Source organism: Alosa pseudoharengus, unplaced genomic scaffold, assembly GCF_046254945.1.
Source record: "Alosa pseudoharengus isolate Yale_2024_CS ecotype anadromous, Long Island Sound unplaced genomic scaffold, YU_APseudo_1.1 YU_APseudo_1.1_scf_5, whole genome shotgun sequence".
Taxonomy (NCBI): domain Eukaryota; kingdom Metazoa; phylum Chordata; class Actinopteri; order Clupeiformes; family Clupeidae; genus Alosa; species Alosa pseudoharengus.
This window is the reverse complement of record NW_027468837.1, coordinates 21,007,741-21,030,333: the sequence shown is the minus strand read 5'-3', so window position 1 is coordinate 21,030,333 and position 22,593 is coordinate 21,007,741. Positions and strand designations below refer to the sequence as shown.

The following is a 22,593-nucleotide window of genomic DNA, read 5'->3' as shown; positions in this document are numbered from 1 at the left end:
ATTACTCACGGTGCAGATTGGCTGAGCGGTTGACGATACTGACCTCCTTCCCAGTCCACCAACCCAGGGCCACGCACTGAGTTTAGCTACCCCATTGGCTAGAGCTTCAGCCATAGAAACTCATGTCTACTCTATGCGTCGACTGGTGGCGATGTAAAATCGGGAGAGGGACGAAATATTTGACAATGATTCAGGGGTTCAATGGAGGCGCTAGTTAACCCTTTCTTATCCAGGGTTGCTAAGTCCAAATATGAAATCGAGGACCTTTGAGCAGACCTTGAAGGATGCTGAATCTTGAACAAGAGCACGGAGAGCTTATATTTCATGGACTGTGGATGCCTTTAAAATATGAAATTAATGTGTATTGATTGTAATTTGTTTTAGAGATTTACTACAGACCTCAAACAAGACTCAAATAGTCAGTTTACAATGTAGTTTGTCTCTCCCAGTGTCAAGGCAAGATTCTCCCATGTGTGTAAGCTGGGAGTCCATGATGCCTTTTACCAATATTGCTGAACCCCCAGTGCCAGACAGCTAAAATGCTTTAAATTATGCAAAAAGAGATTACATTTAATTAAATTACACAAACTAAAATGCATACATTCAATGTCAATCAAATCGTTTGTTCATATAAAATGTCAACAGGTCTTCACATCTAGTCCAAAGCTCTGTGGGGTTTTCCATGACTTAGACTAAACATTTCAAAACAAGACCTTCTCCACTACCAGGAAATCATATGAAATCACTCCAGACACAAAGGTAGTAGTCGTTAAATTTTATTTTATTTAGCTGACTATGGCAACACCAGGAAAATGTATTTAAGGACACATAATATAATTGCACTTGTTTACAATTTACACAAATATTCCAAAGAGGTGAACATAAGCATGTACAAAAAATAATGAAATGCTGAGTTGCACACTGAAATTTGGCCAATTATTAAAATCCACACACAGCCCCACAGCAAATTTAGTCACTTCATTAAGCAAAGCTAAAAACAGTTTTTGATGCAAGTACAAAACAGCACACCGTGGGAACATGTGAAACTTTTCATGTCATTTTAATTAAAATAATATGTAAAGCTATTGCTGATAGGCGACACCCTCCATTCACCTCAAGACCAAACAGATGTTGCAGCAGAATCCTGAATCAGCAGGCTATTTGGAGAAGGAAGTATTCTTGGGTCAGGAAGGCCATTACAGGCACCGGTGGCTTTTTGGAGTAAGGCTGACACATGGCAGTGTGGCAGTATGTAATGTTTGGAATTGGGTCTGTGTGTTTGTATGTGTAGGTGTGACTGTGTGTAGGACGTGGTGGTGTGGGGTGGGGGTTACACCAGGTGTGGTGGTAATAGTGTATTACATTTACGCTAATGTGTGTAGTGGGAGTCAGACTCCTGATAGGCACTGGTGGTATGTGATGGCACGTGGGTGGGCTGGACCTGGCATTTGGGGCATTCATAAGGCAGAAGAGGTGAGCCCTGGACACCATCTGGCTTCCTTTTTGTTTTGTTTGTGGTCCTTAAGCACAATTCTCACACCTGACACCCCCCCTCTGACCCTATAGGTAGAAAAGGCACACTAGAGGCACACAACAGAACACAAAGGCACTATGGAGTGGTTGTGAAACCTCTTAAACAGTCTGGACCTTATACAGGCTCCTCGTGTAGAGGGAGTTGTCCATGTGAAACCACAAAAGCAGTATTTAAATAAGCAAAACAAGCCAAAAAGAGAAAAATAGGCAATATTCACTTGCTTGGCAACATTCATATCATAATTATTAAAATGACACATAGAAGAAAAAAAAGGATAGTTTACAAAATACCGTTGGAAACTCAGCAGGTTGTTAAAGTTTAGTTGGGGGGGCTGTTGACCTGTCGTTCTGATCACTCTTGGCTCCTTCATTTGAGTCCTCTGGGGGTGTTCTCACAGCTCCCTCTCCAATCGCTTAGGACTGAGACCAGACTGAAGAGAAACAACACCATGGCCGCATTGTCATACATACACATTTTGCATGCCTCTCTCTAACACACACACACACACACACCATCGTCACTTTGTCAATTTCATCATTTCATTTCACACTAACAATCTAACATACAGACAGAAAAACATGAAAGCTAGCCTGTATGCCTTCATCGTAGCACACTAAATCAAAAATTACTACCGATACTCACTGATAATGATGACCAGTATGATGACGATGACAGCTATCAAAATGGCCCACATCTTTAAAAGAATAAAAACACAATTTTGTAAGTACATGCTATATTTTAGAATTGAATATTGTGGTTTTGTGGAGTTAGATAAGATGATAAATACCCTTCGTCTCTGTGCGTGCAGTAAGTAAATCTGTTGCACCCACTACTAATCTAGCTTAGCATAGCTCATTGAGGTGGTCAGAACCAACTAGCTTACACTGTAAAAAAAGTAAAAAAGTGTACCAGTACTTATTCATAAGTCACTTTGGATAAATGAATAAATGTAAATGTGAAAAATTCAAAGTTAACAGTGACACTGTGTCTACTGCTACTATTGCATGCTAGCTGTTTAGGTAAAATGTTAAATATTGGGTTCTTATGTGGGAAGCCAACTTCTTGGTGTTTGTTGCCTACCCCAGAGTTAGGTAGGAGGACACATACCCTTCCTACCCCAGAGTTAGGTAGGACACATACCCTTCCTACCCCAGAGTTAGGTAGGAGGATACATGCCCTTGCTACCCCAGAGTTAGGCAGGACACATACCCTTCCTACCCCAGAGTTAAGTAGGAGGATACATGACCTTCCTACCCCAGAGTTAGGTAGGAGGATATATGCCCTTCTGTTCTCTCTCTGAAAAGACCTCGTCATCGATCATATTATTAATTACAGTTGCTTCATATCACAAAACAGAGACTTTGTATGAAGGTGGTCTTCTAGGAAAGTGAATCATGTTTTATGCCAGACTTCACTGTAATCTATTATAAAAATGTGAAGAGTTTGTCCTCCCACTAGATCTAAGTATAGTAAGTTGCCTGCAACAACAGTGGCGCTCGGGGAGCAGTGAGGGGTTAGGTGCCTTGCTCAAGGGCACTTCAGCCATGGCCTACCGGTCGGGGTTCGAACCGGCAACCCTCCGGTTACAAGTCCGAAGCACTAACCAGTAGGCCACGGCTGCCCCCAACAAAAACAAGTGGAGATCAAACGATCTCCTGTGACTCCAGCTCCTCCTTTATGACCATTGTGTTGGGGTCAGGAGGTTTGCTGGCGTCTTCAGCCTCAGTCTCTGCAGAGAAATTCTCTTGCATGACATTCGACGTGGATGTCCTCAACAATCTAAAAGACTAGTGTTGCAGCCTAATGGAAAAGTTACATAAATGGACACCTGAAACAGCAAAACATATGACAACTAGAGAATGTAATTCCAGGGAATTACGAGTGCATGAAAATGACGCTAGGACAGACATGGTGGTTGCACAGCTTAATAAAAGTTGATAGTTTAAAAGTAGACAGTTTAAAAGTTGAATGTAGATTGGGAGTTGATCACACTAGTTGACTGAAAAGCCCAGGTTGCCAAACAGTTGTGGGCAGAGGACACATTGGCGGGAGTCATAGCTGATGACAACTGACAGTTGGATTGGTTCAAATATTTCATAAGGAATTATTGTAGTGAGGACTTTTATTTTGAAACAGCTTTGGGCAGAGGAAACAGTTGACGGGAGTCATAGTTGATGACAACTGACAGTTGGAATAGTTGAACAGTTAAAACGTTGGATAGTTTAAATAGTTAAATAATTTAATAGGGGATTATAGCAGTGAAGACTTTTATTTTGAAACAGTTGTGGGGAGAGGAAACAGTTGACGGGAGTCAAAGTTGATGACAACTGACTGTTGCTAGAGTAGTTATGGTGGTTGCTATGCTGGTTGCTAGGTTTTAACTGTGAATGTGGTTGCTAGGCTGTTGCTAGGGTACTTGAAGTCGTTGCTAGGTTGTTGCTAGGGTGTCCATGGTGGCTACTATCAGAAATAAAGGAGTTACTACAGTGGTTTGCTAGTATAATCATCTTGGTTGCTATGGAAACTGACATAGATGCTTAATTTCAATGGTTGCTAAATTGGTTGCTAGGTAGGTGGTGGTTTAATATAGTGCTAAGAAACTCTGATGACAGCGTCAACCATGAAACAACAAACAACAAACGGTCACTGTCTAGGACCACCGAGCTGATAATCAGCAGGGTCGCCCATCACAAATTCGGACTGTCTAGTCCTTCCAGTGCTCTCCAAACTGCCAGTGAATTCTCCGGGTTGGTCAGTTATAAAGAACTTTGTTGGTGTTGCATCGTGAAGACAGCTGTGCGCAGTTTCCACGCGGGTCATCTTTGCCCTTGGACATCTTCAGCCGGTTGGAAATTGGACTAATTTTATTTTTAATTTTTATTTATTTTATTTATTAATTTGTTTGTTGTATGTCTTGTATGTCTTGTATGTCTTGGTGTCACGGGTACGCTGGCGACTACACCGCTCCGTCCGGCATCTTTTGTGTTTGTTATTTCTTAAATGTATGTCTTGGTGTCACGGGTACGCTGGCGACTAAGCCGCTCCGTCCGGCATCTATTGTCTTTGTTAGTCTGTGTCAATGATAATGTCTTATATGTGGAGCGCTTTGGGTTGCACTCTGTGCATGTTAAATGTGCTATACAAATAAATCTGACTTGACTTGACTTGACTTAAAGCCTGAGACAGACAGTTGCTGGAGGTGGCCGGAACCATATGGCTCTGGCCGGAACACTTGGCATAGGATTCTAAGTGCTCTATTGTGATGCCATAATCGGCAATGTTAAAGGTCCAGTATGTAGGAAATAAGTAAGGGATAACGGCCGCCGAGGTGTCCCGTTATACGGAATTAATGGACGAGGGCGAGGGGCAGTTGCCTCCGCCCAAGTCCATTAATTCCGTCTAACTGGACACACCTCGAAGGCCGTTATCCCGCTTATCACCCGGTTGCCACTGTAAACACTGGAAACACGCGGTTCTGTTTAAAAAGAAGCTCACTAGTTCAGCTTGTTGTACAACTTTAGCATGGACAGTTAGCTTGTTTACAGTTGATTCCATTGTTTGGAAGCCTGCAACCAAAAGATTCTAGAGCGCTGCAACCGTCGTCCTACTATGGTTGTTATAGTTACCATTCATAAGCATTGATATGGAACGGTGTCCTGTTATTCAGAATTAAAGGCCACCCGCCAGCCAATCAGAAAAGAGTATTTCTTCTCTCCGGGTGATAATGGAAAATAAACTGTAACCATTCCAAAAATGATCACCATATGTTGTCAGAGAGTAAGGAAACACAATGAATTGAAGTAATGGCTTATTTGACAACATTACTCTAACCCGTAAAACCCCGTAAAAATGTGTTACGGGGCGGAATATCTTGGAATTTTCGTTTATGTTTTGAACGATTAATTCTAGAATAGTGTATTAATAATGGGCTAGCGCGTCCTCCTATTTGGGTTGCCAAATTAGCAAAGGCCAACTGTCAACAGCTGTCAGTTAGTCATGAACGCCTACGAGAGGCAGGCAAATTTCCAAAATTAAAACAAGAAACAAATTAAGTGGACATCGGAGGAGCTTCCTGAGATGGTGACGTCTTTGTCAAACGAAGAATATCAAGTCTGACGCAGAGCTGGCCATATTTCTCCACAACAGGTAGCCTAGGCTAAACTTCATCTGCATCGCTAACTTCAGCTAAATATGTTACGTTGGTTAGAGAGGTATTTTTTTCTTTTCACTGTTTCCGTAATGTGTAGCTGGGTCATGGTTGGAGAAACGTTCAAGCAGCTGCAGGTCAACTAACGTTAGCTAAGTCTTCATTACATCTGGCAACCCAGAAGAGGCTCGCGTCTGGTAGTCTTGAGAACGTTCACCAGTGTTTTGATTTTGGCCTACAGAACGTTCGGTAACAGTCCTACAAATCGCACCTTTAAGTCTATGGGGAAAATTTTAATAGTTTTTAATTAATAGTTCAAAAAGTATAAAAGTTACAAATATGAAAAATACATTCCACACCTGTCCTAAGTAAGACCTATGTAACGCAGTTTGAATGAAGTTTCTACATTAAACGGTTGAAGCCGCATTAAACGCAGAAAAAGCGTTAGAAGAAGAATAAGAAGAAGAAGAAATCGGATAACAGTAGATTGCATTTTCATGCACTCTAATTAACAATTGGCCATCTTTTTAAAAAATAAACAAATAAATCAATTTAAATAAAATAAAATAAAAAATAGCCCAATACATATTCAATAGTATCTAACATATCCAGCATATTCAGCATATTCATGTAAATGCACTTCATAATTAACTTTACCCAGGAGAGACAGCAGTGCAAACAATAATCACCACTGCAGACTTAGATATGGCATAAATCAGGGCACAGACACCATGTGCTGACAAGACATAATACACGTGTTCTATCTAGAATGAAAGTATAGCACATCACTCAGTCTACAGTTGGAGCACAGCTCCAGTGGATGACTGTGTACACCCAATCCCTCTCTCTTGCCTTGCAGTTCTTCCACCAGAACTTCCTCTTCAGCTTGGCAGCGTTAGTCTCAAATTGAGAGGCACCAGCCTGGAGAGCGTCTGCTCGGTCGTCCAGCTCAGACAGCTTTGAATCTCGCTCCAGGACCTTGTCCACGTTGACCCGCATGATGCCCACCACCTGAGAGAGAGAGAGAGAGAGAGAGAGAGAGAGAGAGAGAGAGAGAGAGAGAGAGAGAGAAAGAAAGAAAGAAAGAAAGAAAGAAAGAAAGAAAGAGAGAGAGAGAGAGAGGGAGAGAGAGAGAGGGAGAGAGAGAGAGGGAGAGAGGGAGATCATTTTCATGAGGGTTTGTGCGTGGGGTCTAATTTCCGACAGTCAGTAAATCACTCCGTTTCCCATGTTCAGCTCTGTACAATGAAGTTAACCGTAAATTTATAAGAACATAAATTCATCAAAAAGACTGGGGATTACAATGAACGAAGGCATCCATTGTGTTTCTACTTTTTTGTTTTTATTATTATTCCTTTGCCACTGGATTCAATGGCAGCACATAGAACCGTCCGGTGAAAAATGTAGAAATTTGGTAAACTGATTCCGGGCAGTCATGATTCTTTTCACCAAGCTTCATGTCTGTACCTCGAGCACTCTGACATGCCTCGAACAATTTGACATGCCACCAACATGTCAAATTTGGAAATTTGGATTTGATAATATCAGCAAATCTTTGGTTACTTGACATGAAACTTGCTGTGAGTGCTTACAGTAGGGCTGTAACGATACTAACTGAATCGTGAGTTTGGTGCATCACGATTTTCGACCCACGGTTTGATACATACCACACATTTTTGGGATGTTTTGAAAAAAAAAATAGACATTTTATTAATTTGGAACACTAGAGGATTAGCCTGGCGAGCCAGACCCACATTAAAATGTAGGGTCTGGGCACTCACCGTTCGCAGTGCTCAGTCCGAGGGGCGGGATAATCAGTTGTCTTTCAAATTCCCTCTGCACGCAATAGGACGCAATAGGATATTTGTTTTCAAGTAGCAGGGAATTCTGCCATCAATCATTATGTTAAGCCCACCAAACGACTCTATACACGATTTCAATGTCCTGATTAAGTTTCGATTTCTGGAGCTCACAAGCCAACGGAGAGTTGCTAGACTAGGCTAGGGGCGCGTCTAGATTTCTAGGCTACTAGAGGATTGGAATATTTGAAAACCTGTATACAGTAAACTGTACTGATTTGAACACTGAATATACACATGAAATGTAATATACAATATTATATGATATTAATATTAATATATAGTGTACTGTGCAAAAACGCTTTTTTAAAATTATTATTCAAAGATTGTACAGTAGTCTGTAAATTTTTTTTTTATAGTAGCCTACACAGTAAAGCAGCAAATACTCTAACGGTAGGTTTCCACACAGCAAAACACCTCGCGAATTTCGGCCAGCGAAATGTTGCCTCAGGGGCATGGACAGCCAAACCGCCAACCATTTGACTGCTGTGTCTAGCCAGTGGTGGCAAAACAAGCTAATTGGGCTATCAGCTAGTTAAAAAGTTTAAGTACTTAATGAAGATATACAGGGGTCTTTATGCCTCGACTAAGTTGATGTTGCCTATAAACAACAATTCATGTTCATAGCAGTCACTAAGACAAAATATTTTTAATGCTTGTGTTGCAGCATGTAGTCTAGCCTAGAACTTGCTGCCTGGCTAAGCTTACAATGAAATGCAATGTCCGGAAATGCTAGCAGTTGGCTTGTCGGCTACCTGAACAGTTTGAGTGTTTAAACTAACATTTACAGTGGTCTATTTGATGGTGTATTCGCCCTGACTAAATTTGTGTGATATATAAACCACAATCCTTGTTGATACAAGTACCAATGTTTGTCTTGAAAGTTTGGAAAATGAAACGTGTCTGTGTCTGTGTGTGTGTGTGTGTGTCTGTGTGTGTGTGTGTATATATATATACATACATATACACACTGTGTGTGTGTGTGTGTGTGTGAGTATAAGAGTTGGTTATCAAATTAGTCAATCTCTTTTAGTTCTTAAAAGACCACAAAGGAGATCAGGCTCAACTTGCATAAAGAAACTAGCAGAGGAAGAAAAAACCTACACAATTGAAATACATCATTACATAACAAGAAAGACCATGGAAACGGAAGAAAAACGTAGCCCACACACATAACCCACATGTTCCAGTGATCCACAAACCCTGTTGAGGCAGCCTAGACCCCACCCCCTGCAGACGTGTGGGAGAGACGGCCACATGCACAGACCCTATGCCTGCCTTACATAACCATGGAGACGGTTACATAAGGGGTAGGAACCTATGAGCTCACGGCGGAGCTGACGCTCTACTGCCGCACAGGGGGAGGGTTAAGGCCCCCATTTATCCCAAGATAAACCCCCTACTTCATAACTCACCGAGTCTTACACAAAGAGGGGCGAGACAGTAAGAGCCCAGAGGAAGGAGAAATCAAGACATAATAAAAAATGTAGTTCAGAATGGGGAAAAAGCAGGGAGAGTGAAGCAAATGGTAGCTCAACTTGCCTCCAAGTCAGACTAGATTTTCGAAGTTTAAACATAATAGGACTTCCTGCATTCATAAGAGGAACAACACTGTGGTTGTAAATGGTAATTGTCGGAGACAATTATTAAGTTAATCAAAGTAATACTAAATATTAATAATAGTACATGTAGTACTGTCTCACAGGCTATTGAGCTACTTCAAGTTTTATTCTTTCTTTTTTCTATTATGGTTTGTGTAAAAAAATAAAAACATAAGACAACCTAGTCTTTTCTGCACACGCCATAAGATGATGAGATGAGATGATATGAGAGTAGCTCTTAGAAGAGATGATGTCACATCTGTTGTAAGTGACGCACAAAGAAAGAAAGGAGGTGGTGACGGCAAACTAATAAAACTCGCTTTAGGATGCAGACACCCTGTGAGTTTCCTTGTGTGTGTGTGTGTGTGTGTGTGTGTGAGTGCTAACTCACCTCATCCACCTGGGCCTGTGTCTGCTGGAGCTTGCGGTTGCCACCGGCCGCGCCTGAAGGCCCATATCCCTCTGGAGCTGGTGCTGACCTGGGTGGGAAGTGCACACACACACGCACACTCCTTTAAATCCATATCACTTCACACGGAAAACAACAACTCAGCAAGTGTGTTCAGACACATCACACAAGGTACAGGCCAGCTTACGCTTACAAAAGAAAATAAAGAGATGATCCGTACACCAAATAGCTCCCATCCAATTATGGCCTGGGGATGTGCGTGGCATGGCTTGCACTGCAGCTTACGCTTTAAGAAACAAAATGTATTCCTTCACAGCTGACCTATTCTGAGAACTCACACATTGCCTTTGAAAATCACTCCCAAAAACACATCAGCAGGTTCACAGGGCCCTAAAGACTCCCTAAATATCAGAGCCATGTGTGCTAATATTTGGAAAATACAGAAAGTTTAAAAGCAAAAAGGTAGTTGCTAAACTTAAATTACAGGATTATGGTGGGTAGTAGTGACACAAAGGGTAGGGTTAGTAACCAAAATATAGTAGAATCGAGAGAGAACTTTGGATATTTACCGAAAAAGAAAGAAACTAATCTGTCCAGGACTGATTTAAAAAAAGGGGAAAAAAGTATTACAATTACAGAAATTATTTAAAACACTTTGAATTTGATTCTGCTTATCAATTCCTAAACACTATAGCTCCTTTATTATAACAAAGACGTAAACGTAAATAATAAATATGTCAGCTATTTTATACTAAATACTTAAACTTTATTATTATTTTTTTCATTATTTTACTTTTTGACTGTTCATAAGGCTTAAAACATACAGCACCCCAGCAACAGTCATATTTATATTTTATTTAAACTTTTTTTTAATTTTGAAAGAAGACTCAATATGCATAACCCTATGTTTAACTCATTGAATGCCAAGCTGTTTTCGGAAGCTTTGTCCTAGAGTGCCAGCAATCTAGACCATTGTTGGTGATTTTTGTACAGCCACAGCATATTCTGTGTTATAGCTATGAACACATACAATGGCTTGAAAAGGTGAGACTTTAAGCTCTCAGTGGGTGCAAACAGTGTATTTCTACACACCTCTGTTCCTGAGAAATCCCAAGCTAAACAGTGGCTAGTTTTCATCAAAATCGCTGTTTTTTTCTAGAAATGGAGATATAACGTCTTTCATGAAATATGAAGTGTTGCCTGTAAACTTTCCGGGAAGTGATCAGCGAGACCTGGCGAGACTGCCACCTAGTGATAGACCCACGAAAATGGCCTGGTTTTGAGCTGACGTGCATGCGTCACTGATTCGACCCAAAGCGGCAACCGAGTTATGATAAAATGTCCAGATAAAATTACCAGATTGTGCGTTTTCATGAGTTTTCAATCGTCATATATTTCTTTTCCATTCATGACAGAGTTCCCAAAATCACATATAAGGTGTGTTAGAGTGTCTAGTTTCGTAATTAAAAAAAAAAGCTAAAAACGTAATATTACGTTTTTGGCACTCAACGCATGGGAAGGAAAAACTTAATATTACGTTTTTGGCACTCAATGAGTTAAAAAAAATAATGGAATTAATTACATACTTTGTGATGAATTTAATCTGAATTAATCACATAATTTTGCTGTGAAAGTCTTTTAAATATTTCAATTCAAATGAATCATTGAATAATCATCATTAGTGACATTAAAGTTCAAAAACTATTTTATTATTATTTTCATTGTTCAAATAATGGCCATAATAATCTGATATGACCTAATATGCTGAAGAAATAAATTCAAAAGTGCTTCGGGAAGAAGTTTTTTTTCACATACAAGGCATTTCAGGCCACAGATATAACCTAGGGGACACAATGAAAATAAATTAACACTCCCCTCAATGTCAACACTATTTCTTTGCATTGATGTGCGACTTTAGAGTTGACGAACTCCGGTGATATGCAAATATCTTGCTGCAGACATTGCAGAGGACTTTATTTTAATCAACACTTTGTTTTTATCAAAACCATCAGGCTGTTTTTTAAAAGTAAATGTTCCAATCAATGATCTAGGCAGCACATTTTCTTCACTCTCCTTCATTTTACAGTCTAATGGTTACTGACTAGAATGGCTCGGGGTCAAAGGTCATACGGAATCGATTTGTTTGCGCAATTTTTTTTAATCAGTTATTTTTTTCTCAAATTAATTCATCGAAATGAATCAGTTATACAGCCCTAAGGAAAACATGTCTAAAGACACAGCCAGACTTGTGTGGCTACTGTAAAATAATAGTAAAGGTCCCCATGTTTCAAATGCGCCATTATAAAATGGAACATACGAAATATGCCAACGTTGCATGCAAAGTCAGCTGAGAGAAAACAAATGGAAAGATGTATTAAAATTGCAGTCCTGCATTATTAAAGGCATACACAAACTAGGAATGAACACTAGGGACTAGTGAGAGACAATCCAGAAATGTAATTGCTCCTGCATGTAGTCCTACAGTAGCCTTGATTTAAGATTCATGGAACTATAGGCTACAACTGAGCTGTATAGGCTAGGCTACAACATTTTTGCAGCACATTATGGTATTAAGGAACATATTTAAGTAAAGATATTTAAGACATTTAGACATACATATATAAGTTTGTCATTTGTAATTTGTGCAGTTTGTAATTTTTATTAGTTATATTTTATCAGATGCCCAGTTTATCAATTAAGGATTTGTTACATATATGGGGTAAAAAATAAATGGCAGCCGCTGAGAACACGATCACAAACATGCGTCTTGACAGGGTCACAATGACCATAGCGATACAAATAACAGCCCCCAGACAACTGCACACCCAGGTGGTCAGTTAAGAGAATAAAAAAGGTGGACCGACCAAGACACAGGCGAACACAGACAGACAAGACTCAGAATGGTCAGGATGGTCACTCAGAAAAGCAAACTATTAATACTGTACGGACTGATCCAAATGGCTTTATTAATGGCAATGTTAATTACCAGACCTTCATTTCCAGAGTCATGACAAACAGCATTTAACATACTGCAGGTATCAGTGCAATCAAGAATACACTGAGAAGTACACTAATGGAAGCATCATTGTATTAATCAGTGTCCTTATATTACCAAAATACATTTCAGCTGCAGTAATGCATTTGCACTGGTGGAAATACATTTTTGCAAATGGACAGACAGAGAGAGAGATCCTCACTGATAAGAAAAGTAGCCTAAGAGTGGCAGTTTAAACATGGTCCTTTTTTGTCAGTCATCCCTGCAGCTAGCCTACATTTCACACTGTTTTGACATTCACCCCATGCACCATATAGCTACATTTCACATTTAAACATTGGCAGGTGGCCAGGCATTCATAGCTTGAAATGCTGTAAAGAGCTCTGCACTATTTCCAGATGGTATCAAGATGATGTATGGGTTTACAATACTGGACACTGTACAAGTGTTTTATTGAGGAAAAAAAACAAAACTGTGTACAAGTGGTGACTTGCCTTATACTCAAACAGCAATGCCAACAACAGGGCCTCTGCATACTACTGTACTTTCAACTATAGGCAGGTTATCATTATCAATTTCATTCCAAACCTACTTAGCTGTATTTATTTCCAAATGGGACATCATACTATCACATCACAGCAAAGCCTGAGACTAGGCTTGAATCAAGACTAACTCCAATAACTGCACTCCATGAACTCAAGCTCAAGGGATTTTCCAACCCACACCCTTATTATGTCACAAGTCAGCGCCGTGCACAATTGGCACAGTAGTATAGACATGTTACAATGGGTGTGTGCCTGCAAATGCTCCACATAGCCATGTGTTGGTGCGGTGTGTTGGCAAGCCTTCAGCCTCATAGGCAATGATTATGTTTGCTTACACAGAGAGCATGATGCTTGTGGATTATACTGGCTGACATGGCAGACAACAAACAGTCTTAATGGCAAACAACAAGAATCCGTTTTTCATTTAAAATACACAAACGTGTCACTACTGTCTTTTAACACCCGCACCTATGCTAACTACAGTGCATCCGCAACATATGGACTGCTTGTCAGCTTGTCTGTACACACTTCAGGACCAAAACGTCTTACTGCTGCCATCAAGCGGCCATGAGTCTTAACTGCATGGTCAAGTCCATTGAACCAGAGACTTTCTAATGAGGAGACAGTACTCAAAAAATCTTCCATAGAAATGCATGGGGTTAGTTTGTAACGCCAATATGGCAGTCTACACATATCCCGCCCCTTCCACGGCAAAGAAGTTGACTTGTGAATACATGGTACCAATCAGTTGTGAATACATCGAGCCAATCATGTGGTGTGATCTCACCGCTGGAGCGAGGTTGGTGTCGTGAAGCCTTGCGCGTGTGCATTTCTGCCGAAATAGATGCCCGATAAGTGCCTAAAAAGCATTACAATAAGGCTGCCAAGTGGAGGGAATTGCCTAAAAGGACGTGAAAGGATTGAACATCTACCATCATGGATGGCATACGCCCTTATTACCGGTATATTGCAAATGGCACAGGCCACAGACAACAAACCTGAACCCATCAGAGATCAGTGTATCCTATAGTGAGAGTGCTCACTGCAGCTTATTCATAGTGATTCCTAAGCTCAACCATTCAATCAAGCAAACCTGCAGCTGCATGAGTGAGCGCAAGATTCCACAGTCACTTGCTGAAAGCTTGTTCAAGACATCCACAAGAGCGCCTTGCGAGCAATAAGTACAAGCTTTTGCACAGAACACTTTGGCTCTTAACAGGGATCTTTTTTTTTTTTTTTGGTACTCATTTTTTTATTTTTTTTATTTATTTATCATATAACAACGTATATGAAAGGCATTGTCACACTGCAGATAAGCTTGCACAATACAGGGGTCTCTTAAGGCATATTACTGATAGAACAATGGGGCATTTCAAGGCTAATTTAGCCTTTAAAAGTCACATTTATCGGAATTATATATTTTCCTCTACATACATTTGAGGCGGATAAATAGTCCCATAACCTTACATGAACAAAACATTAATTTTGTGAGCACACTGAAGGTCTTGGCCTAAACCTTTATTTGAATCACCTACACTGAGACACACCCAACATATTTTCCCATCATGAGTCTAAACTCCTGTGTAGTAAAACAAGTGTAGCAAAACAAGACAGCCTTAAAATCAAAGACCACCATATTTAAAAAAAAAAAAAAAAATAGAGAGAGGGAGATTATTTTTTCCCCTCTAGATTAGAGCTTGTGCTCAAGATTACTCTAAAACTGAACTGGTCCTGGTCACCTAGCCTAACTGCCACAACAGGCAACTTGAGTTTAGGTACTTAAAAATAAATGGTGTGACTCCACCTGAAATCCCAAGAATGATGTGTCAGCTAGTAAAGCTTCAAAACTGCATCCAATCAGCCGTTTCAGTGAGATACAGTTGTCATAATCGGCACATTCAGACACAACAGTTCTAAATTTTACTAACTACTGACTGGAGAGGCTATCCCTAGAACTACACATTTCCTAGGTTCTTTAGTCTGTTTGATTTCACACACAGCAAGAACTCTAAGATGACTTAACACACATTAGTAGCCCAATTATTACATGAATATAAAGTAATGAAAAGGACAGCACTGCTATTTAGTTACTAGCTACTGAAATGTATTGACAAAAAAATATATATATCAGTATTAATACAATTTCTTCTCATCTGTCCAGGTGTTTATTGCATGACAGTAGTCAGTCTCTGTAGCCTTCTCATGCAGCTAACTTATTTTTACAGAGATTTTTAAAAATGGTGCTTCTGCTGCCTTGCCATGCACATCAGCCATGGTTCCTATGCATAGGGAAAATCCCCTACCCTAAAGCAGGAGCTCAAATAAGGCTTTTTCGCACAGAGCAGTTATAGGAACAGATATAGAATTAGGAAAAGTCCACTTCTAAATCAGTTCAACCAACTACTCTCCCCCAGGAGGCGTTTTCCCATCTGCATTGGCGATTAGCCTGACGGCGTCATACTCAATTTTAGTCAGAATTTGGGTCTGATACTGGTCCATTGGCACGTGATTATGTATAAATATATAAGTGTATATATACCCTTTTGATCCCGTAAGGGAAATTTGGTCTCTGCATTTATCCCAATCCTTAGTGAAACACAAACAGCACACAGTAAACACACAGCGAGGTGAAGCACACACTAACCCGGAGCAGTGAGCTGCCTGCTACAGCGGCGCTCGGGGAGCAGTGAGGAGTTAGGTGCCTTGCTCAAGGGCACTTCAGCCGTGGATGTGGGCATGGGAGAGCAGTGCTCAACCCGTCCACATTTTTCCTGCTGGTCGGGGATCGAACCGGCAACCCTTCGGTTACAAGTCCGAAGCCCTAACCAGTAGGCCACGGCTGCCCCGGCTGCTTATGGGGCGTGTTTCAACCGATACAGTGGGAAAAATGTCTAATGTCTAATGTCTAAATGTTTCTAAGCTAAAACATTTTTTGTCACATACAGCAAACATCAAGGGCACGGGAAGGGGGGTGCTGAGGGTGCTGCAGCACCCCCTGCTGGCAGGAGATAGATTTTTAAAATGTGTTATATATATTTTTAAATAATTACTAATTCGCTGTCTGACATTATCTATATTTGTGTATGTGAAATTATGAGTCAAATAGCAAAAAAGGGTTATGGATTGGTTGGAATATAGGCTACTAAAAATTAACAGTTATAGAGATCAACGTGAATGTGAGTCAGTTACTGTAAGAAGCGTGGTTTCAGCTATGTGATAGCCAGAGAATGTCTAATCCATAAACGGGCTCTGGTGATAGCGATCAAGTGTGTAGGCCTACGATTGATATAGGCCTACATATTCTATGCGATTTACACGTTCAAAAAAGCATAAATTATAGCTAGTGAAATCATTATACTAGTCGCTAAGATAGAAATTATTAGGACACATTCTTGCTGTGGAGACAACAAACTTTAGGCTATTGAGGAATTATTTGCGAGATCATTGCAGCCTGATTATTAGCCTATATTTAAAGCCAAACATCTCTGGTGTGGTTTTGACGATCAGAAAAGTAATTTTCCTTAGCTATACTGAAATAGGCTAATGATGTCAACTGCGCTTCGGTGGGGTTAGGGTGGGTGCAGTGGAGTCGGAGTGCTGTCGCGGAACATTGGAATTACGTAGGTAGGTAGGTAGGTAGGTAGGTAGGTAGGTAGGTAGGTAGGTAGGTAGGTAGGTAGGTAGGTAGGTAGGTAGGTAGGTAGGTAGATAGATAGATAGATAGATAGATAGGTATACTTTATTGATCCCTAAAACTTCTCTCTGTCACCCGCACACCGCACTAAAATTATGTATTTAGCAGTCAAAATCTGAAACATGTCCAGGAGGGGAGAAATCGTCTGACATCCATTATTTTTGTTATTCAGCACCCCTGGTCAAAAATAGGTTCCCGCGCGCCTGGCAAACATGCTAGCTGCCTGCTGACTGAACATGTCACAATGCAAACACACTGTTTTCTCTTGATCAAAGTGAAACCGGAGTTTTCCCACATTATCACTTTGTTTTCAGAACTAATTGTTTTCAGCGATACAACCTCTGTTTTTGTGTAAATGAAAGGCCAAACCGTATATGCATTTTTCCTATGTGTAAACAGGGCCTTAGAACTAGAAGCCATCTGTCTAGCTTCTAGCCACAGTGTTTTTGTTCAAGTGAAGCGTGCTCAGATGATGTGATGGACAAGGCACTGTTGCTCATCTGTCCATCATCGTACAAAGCCCAATTTGTCTGGTCCAAACAGCTCTGGTTGGGGCATAGCTGCTCCACAACGGAACAAGTCCAGACCAAAATTCCCGACCTCAAATGTTGTGGGCGGGGCAAAGTTCAGCTGGCACTAGTGTTGCACCGTGTACCAATACTACCGACGATACTTAAATTAAAATAATTAATATTAAAATAATGGCGTTTTGTGGCTGTGTGGACTGCTACCACTCTCTATGCTCCTTGCACGCATCTAGGCAAGTGGGCGTGTCAAGCAGGAAGCTCTGATAGAACTTGTGTTGCTGCGCACTTACTCTGTACCGACAGGATAGCGGATAGTGAAGGCAAGCCAACAGATACACTGAGCCCGTCTCTAAAATATGTTTCAAAGCCATTCAAAGGGAAGTAGGCTACACATAGAAATTGGTTAAGCACCTCGCAGACATATCCCAACATTTTTAAAGAGTTCAAAGAACAACAGGTTAACGAATAGGCTATAGAAAACACCACTACATGATCAATGCCAAATTCATCTCCTAAGTTATTGACTAGGCCTATAGCCTAAGAGAAACAATTGTGGTTTATTCTGGGATAAAGCAAACCTTCCTTCATCAGTGAATTTTGATGAGACATAACGACAATGATCATAGTGTGCTAACATGATGAAAGTGCAATGTTCACACTAGTATAACTTTACCATAACTTGCAAACAATGTATTTAATATTTGGCCAGTACTGGTAATGTTTGTCATGGCATGTAGACTGCAATTTGTTCAAATATTGCCTAGATGTAGGACCCGAAAAGCGCTCATTAAAGCCCACAGCCACCGAAGTGTGTTGAGTCCTAATAATAATAGTGGCTCAGGCTACAAGTGGTAGCAAATAATGTTAACTATCAAAGAAATAGTAGCCTAATGAAGGTGGAACATGTAATGGTGTATCTGACGAAGACCTGAGTGGTTGAAACGTTGTATTTATTAAATCACACTGGGAGCAAAGAAGACAGTGTGTGGATATCTTCACTTTTTTCCCTTTGCAACTAGGCTATCAAAGAAATCCCATAAATACAGGAAGGTCTAGGGTAGCCTATATCAGATGGCCTAAAGATTAGGCCCTTCTGTATAGCATTTAGTGATCTGCATGAAATAATTTGAACACTGACCTTGATCTAACCTAATTTGGCTATTTAAAAGGTAATAAAGTCAAAACACAACATACAATGTAAATTAACTATAACAACTATATCACACAAAATCTACTATTTTACTGACTATAAAAATAAAATTTAGAAGTTTGGAACCCAGAATTGCACACAACAAAAGTACACCAAATTCAACACAAATTACTCAATACACTTGGAGGAGGTCTGTGTCATTTCTTTTCCAGATATTTTAGGATTTCACTGTGGTATCATTTCAGTATGGAGTATCAAGATATTTATGGCAGGTATTGTATCGAAGTTAATTTTAATTAGATAATTTTGGTATTGTGACACTAGTCCGAATGCGTGAAAAAAGTAGTTCTAGGAACTGCAATAAGTCCTTACAGTGCGAAAGGGCCTATTAAGGTTCATCCTCTCAGTTTCTCTCTCCACTAAAGGAGCAAGCAGTAAGGCACAGTCACCACAGTCACCTGAAGGAGCAAGGCACAGTCACAAGACAAGGCACAAGCATTACTTTCTGTGGTCAAGTCAAGTCAACTAAGTCACTACTTGTTGTGGTGTGCTGTGCTCAGACACAAAGACTGCAACTCAGATTACATAGGTTACAATAAACTTTCTTTCAATTTAAGAATTTACAATCACACACCCTGTACCTGATAAATGAATCTATAGGCTATAGAGCAGGGGTCTCCAACAAGGTGCCCGCGAGACGCCTATGAGGCGCCCGCAGCTTCTAAAAATAGCCAACTAGTCGCCTACAGATCACGCTCTAAAAATATCCTCCATTGTGAAGTTTTTAATATTAGATATTTAACTGTAGACCAGAACCATTTAAGAATGTACAGTATGTAGCCATACATCTGTACCATTAATATTGGTGATTCCTTACAAATTGTTGCTGGGTTAAATGTTAACCTTTGGCTTCGAATCCCTTTCCCATTCAATCTTGAAATAACGGAAGCGGAGAACATGCACGCTGCTCGCACGCATAGACAGTCAAAGAAAAAAAGCTTGCTCGTCTGGTGTAGCCAATGGAATCGGAAGCATATCTTTGCAAAAGTTATTTGGCCATTCCGTGTTCGTCCCATACGGTTCGTGCATGATTGTTCAAGGACTGAAAAACAATTGCTTTAGCAGAGACTTTCTAATGAGGACACACAGCACTCAAAAAATCCTCCATAGAAATGCATGGGGTTAGTTTGTAACGCCAACATGGCAGTTGTCTACACGTATCCCACCCCTTCCACGGCAAAACGTCGACATGTGAATACATTCAGCCAATCATATGGTGTGTTGTGAATACATTGAGCCAATCATGCGGTGTGTTGTGAAGACATTGTGCCAATCATGTGTTGTGATCTCGCCGCTGGAGCAAGGTTGGTGTCGTGAAGCCTTGCGCACCCGCATTTCTGCCAAAATAGATGCCCGATAAGTTCCCAAAAAGCTTTGCAATATGGCCGCCGAGTGGAGGGACTTGCCTAAAAGGACTTTGGCTTTAGCTCACAGGCCTTTTCTCCTCCGCACTGGTGTAGCAATAGCGCTGAAAATCTTGTGGCATGCATGCCATGCAATAGGACTGTGCATTACCTGGTGAAAACCAAAACTTTTTTGTCAGGACATGAAGAGATTTCAGATATGCAATTAGCAAACTAATTTGGGGCGGTGTTAGTGATTGCTATGGAAATGTTAGAAAATTGTATGAAAATCAAATTGCAACTTCAAAATCAAAAAAATCAAATAAAAAATCAAAAAAGAACTTAAATAGCCTCTGAATTCTTAATGGGTAATGCTAAAAATTGTAATCTAAATTATTAATTGCACAAAAAGATTTCTGTTTTAAAAAAAATAGATTAGATTCCCCATGCAAACTTTAAAATGAATAAACTGAACAAAAATGTTGGTAGTGTTGCATATTACTATTAAAGCATTGAAGAATCAGATGAAAGTACAGTTGCTTAATACATAAAGGTGTATAGGCCTACATAATATTGATAATTTAAACGTAAAAATCACATAGGCCTAGGCCTATTATTTAGGAGGATTAATGTTGACTAGATGTCCTAAGGATACCCAAAATGCAAAAACCTCAATAACTTTTTTTTAATTTTCTTAAGTGGTTCAGATGGATTACCTCCTGACTAGTAGCCATTCCCAAAGTGTCTAAATTTCAGACTGTGCTATCAATTTGTACATTCATCTTCAGGACCTGAAGGCAGGTTTATCTACATTCGAACATGTTCAGTTAGTAGTAGGCTAGACTACATGAAACAATATTTTTTTACGAGAAATCCATTGCTATAACTTAAACATTTTGTGTTAGCTACGAGCTCTGAGTTACTGAATGGGCCGAAAACCAATCTATGGGATAGCGCTTTACTGTGATTTTGCTATAGATTTGTCTCGAGGAAAAAGGAAATCCCGCAGGAAAAGCCATCACGTGCTGTTTCTACTCCTCCCGGTGAAGTAGATTCTAGGTTAAGAAGAATCAACCTCCATTCTCAACCCAGAAAGGCCTCTTGGGCAGGTCGAGGACAACATTCACTCCAAGGTTGGAAAAATAACGTTATTCATGAGGAGCTTTCTGGACTACAATAGTGAATGACACATGAAAATAAAACAATATGAACTTATAACAATATAATTCAGTGAGAGAAAATGATTAGTGTTTCCTCGTTGACAAAACGGACACGTCCCGGAAACCAACTGTTTTTCATAATGATACAGCAGCCCCTGTAATGATCAGGTAGCAGCTAACGTTAATGATTCTGGGTGCTAGGCTAGCTTGCCTTCTAGAGCTAGACGTTAACGTTAGCGATCAAGAATGACAAATTGGTCCATCGTTAACTTTCTTGACCCGTTTAGCAGCAACAGCATCAGGGTGCGACTAGCTACCGTTAGCTACCTTAGCAGCTAAGGGAAAACGGTAACGTTATATCCTTCAGCATCTCTAAAGTGTCTCTGAACTAATTTGAGAGTTATCTGACAACACGACTTTTTTTTTTACAGCTGATGGAGAGTAGTAAACACATCGAGTTTAATCATTAGCATTCGCTGCCATTATCGTTCAATCTAAATGGGAAAAAGTCACAACAAAACGATCGTTAACTCCGTCAGAGAAAGCTAAGTTACATTTAATTGAATCTTCTCCATGCTATTTTATTTCAGGTATGACTTGACAGTTTTGGGAAAACGTTAACAAAAGTAACAGTTAATCTGGAATAATCCAAATGAACGTTGTCACTAACGTTAAGGTTAGCTTAATAGCTAACACTAATTAGCTAGGTAATTTAGCACGCATAACATTTTCAGCAAATCCTAAACTGTCTAAACAGTAAGGATGTTTTACCAAAATAACAATGAGATGTTATCAAATATTAAATAAATTGGTTTAAATTTTAGCTTACGGCTGAAATGATGCCAAGATAGCTACGATACATGGCAACAACTTGTTGCTTCGCCGACTCAAGTTCCTAGCTTCTAAAAGCTAGCTGCTAACGTTATTGGCTGCTTTCATGGCATCGAAAAACCTCTCCCAGTTTGGCTAATGTTAGCTAAAAACGACATGGCGTTACGGCTGTGTTATCTCAAACGTCAGTTAAAACGAATAAGTGGTGATGTTAACTATTAAGAGTGAGATTACTTACATGATTAACTTATGTTGTACTGCCGCGGTTTGGTGGTCGTAAAGGCTCCACTAAAACGGTATGGTACAACCTCAAAAGTAGTCTATGCAAAGTGCAAATTGACGTTGGCTAGCTAGATCTACTCCTTTTCCTGGCCGTAGTGTTTCCTTTTTTAAAGGGCCAGTGTCATTACTTTGCTATGAACATAGACCTTTTTTCTATGGCTATGAACAAGTAAGTCTCTTTCAAATGGTTGTCAACAAGAGGTTCATTTCAGGAACCTGGAAATGGGACTTTGAAATAATTGGAAATAATTTAAACTAAAACATTCCCTGAGAAATATAGTCCATCATCAATTGTGGCACCCAAGTTATGTGCCAAATTAGCTGGGGTCAGTCAAGATGGAAGTTGGAAGGGCCAAGTTGGAAGATCTGTTAGAGAATAGCTGTGTAGGCCTATTAGCTGAGAAAATCAATTAGGCATACCAGAGCATACTAAATCACAAAACCACACATATTTCC

At 40.1% G+C, this 22,593-nt stretch overlaps 1 protein-coding gene across 1 annotated transcript; it reads right to left on the bottom strand.

Annotated features, from left to right (window-relative positions):
• Positions 1-760: 760 nt before the first annotated feature.
• vamp3 (vesicle-associated membrane protein 3 (cellubrevin)) lies at positions 761-22,241 on the bottom strand. Its single transcript, XM_076269113.1, has 5 exons — positions 22,094-22,241; positions 9,533-9,620; positions 6,534-6,692; positions 2,177-2,228; positions 761-1,964 (listed from the first exon to the last, which is right to left on the bottom strand). Coding segments are annotated over exons 1-5 (318 nt in total). The 5' UTR covers positions 22,096-22,241; the 3' UTR covers positions 761-1,947.
• Positions 22,242-22,593: the final 352 nt, after the last annotated feature.

Bases quoted from the DNA above. Each gene is read 5' to 3' on its own strand.
- vamp3 (XM_076269113.1), bottom strand. The intron at 6,693-9,532 runs GTGAGTTAGCAC...TCTCTCTCTCAG, and splicing joins CACAGGCCCAGGTGGATGAG to GTGGTGGGCATCATGCGGGT. The intron at 2,229-6,533 runs GCAAGAGAGAGG...ATTCTTTTAAAG, and splicing joins TCTGGTGGAAGAACTGCAAG to ATGTGGGCCATTTTGATAGC.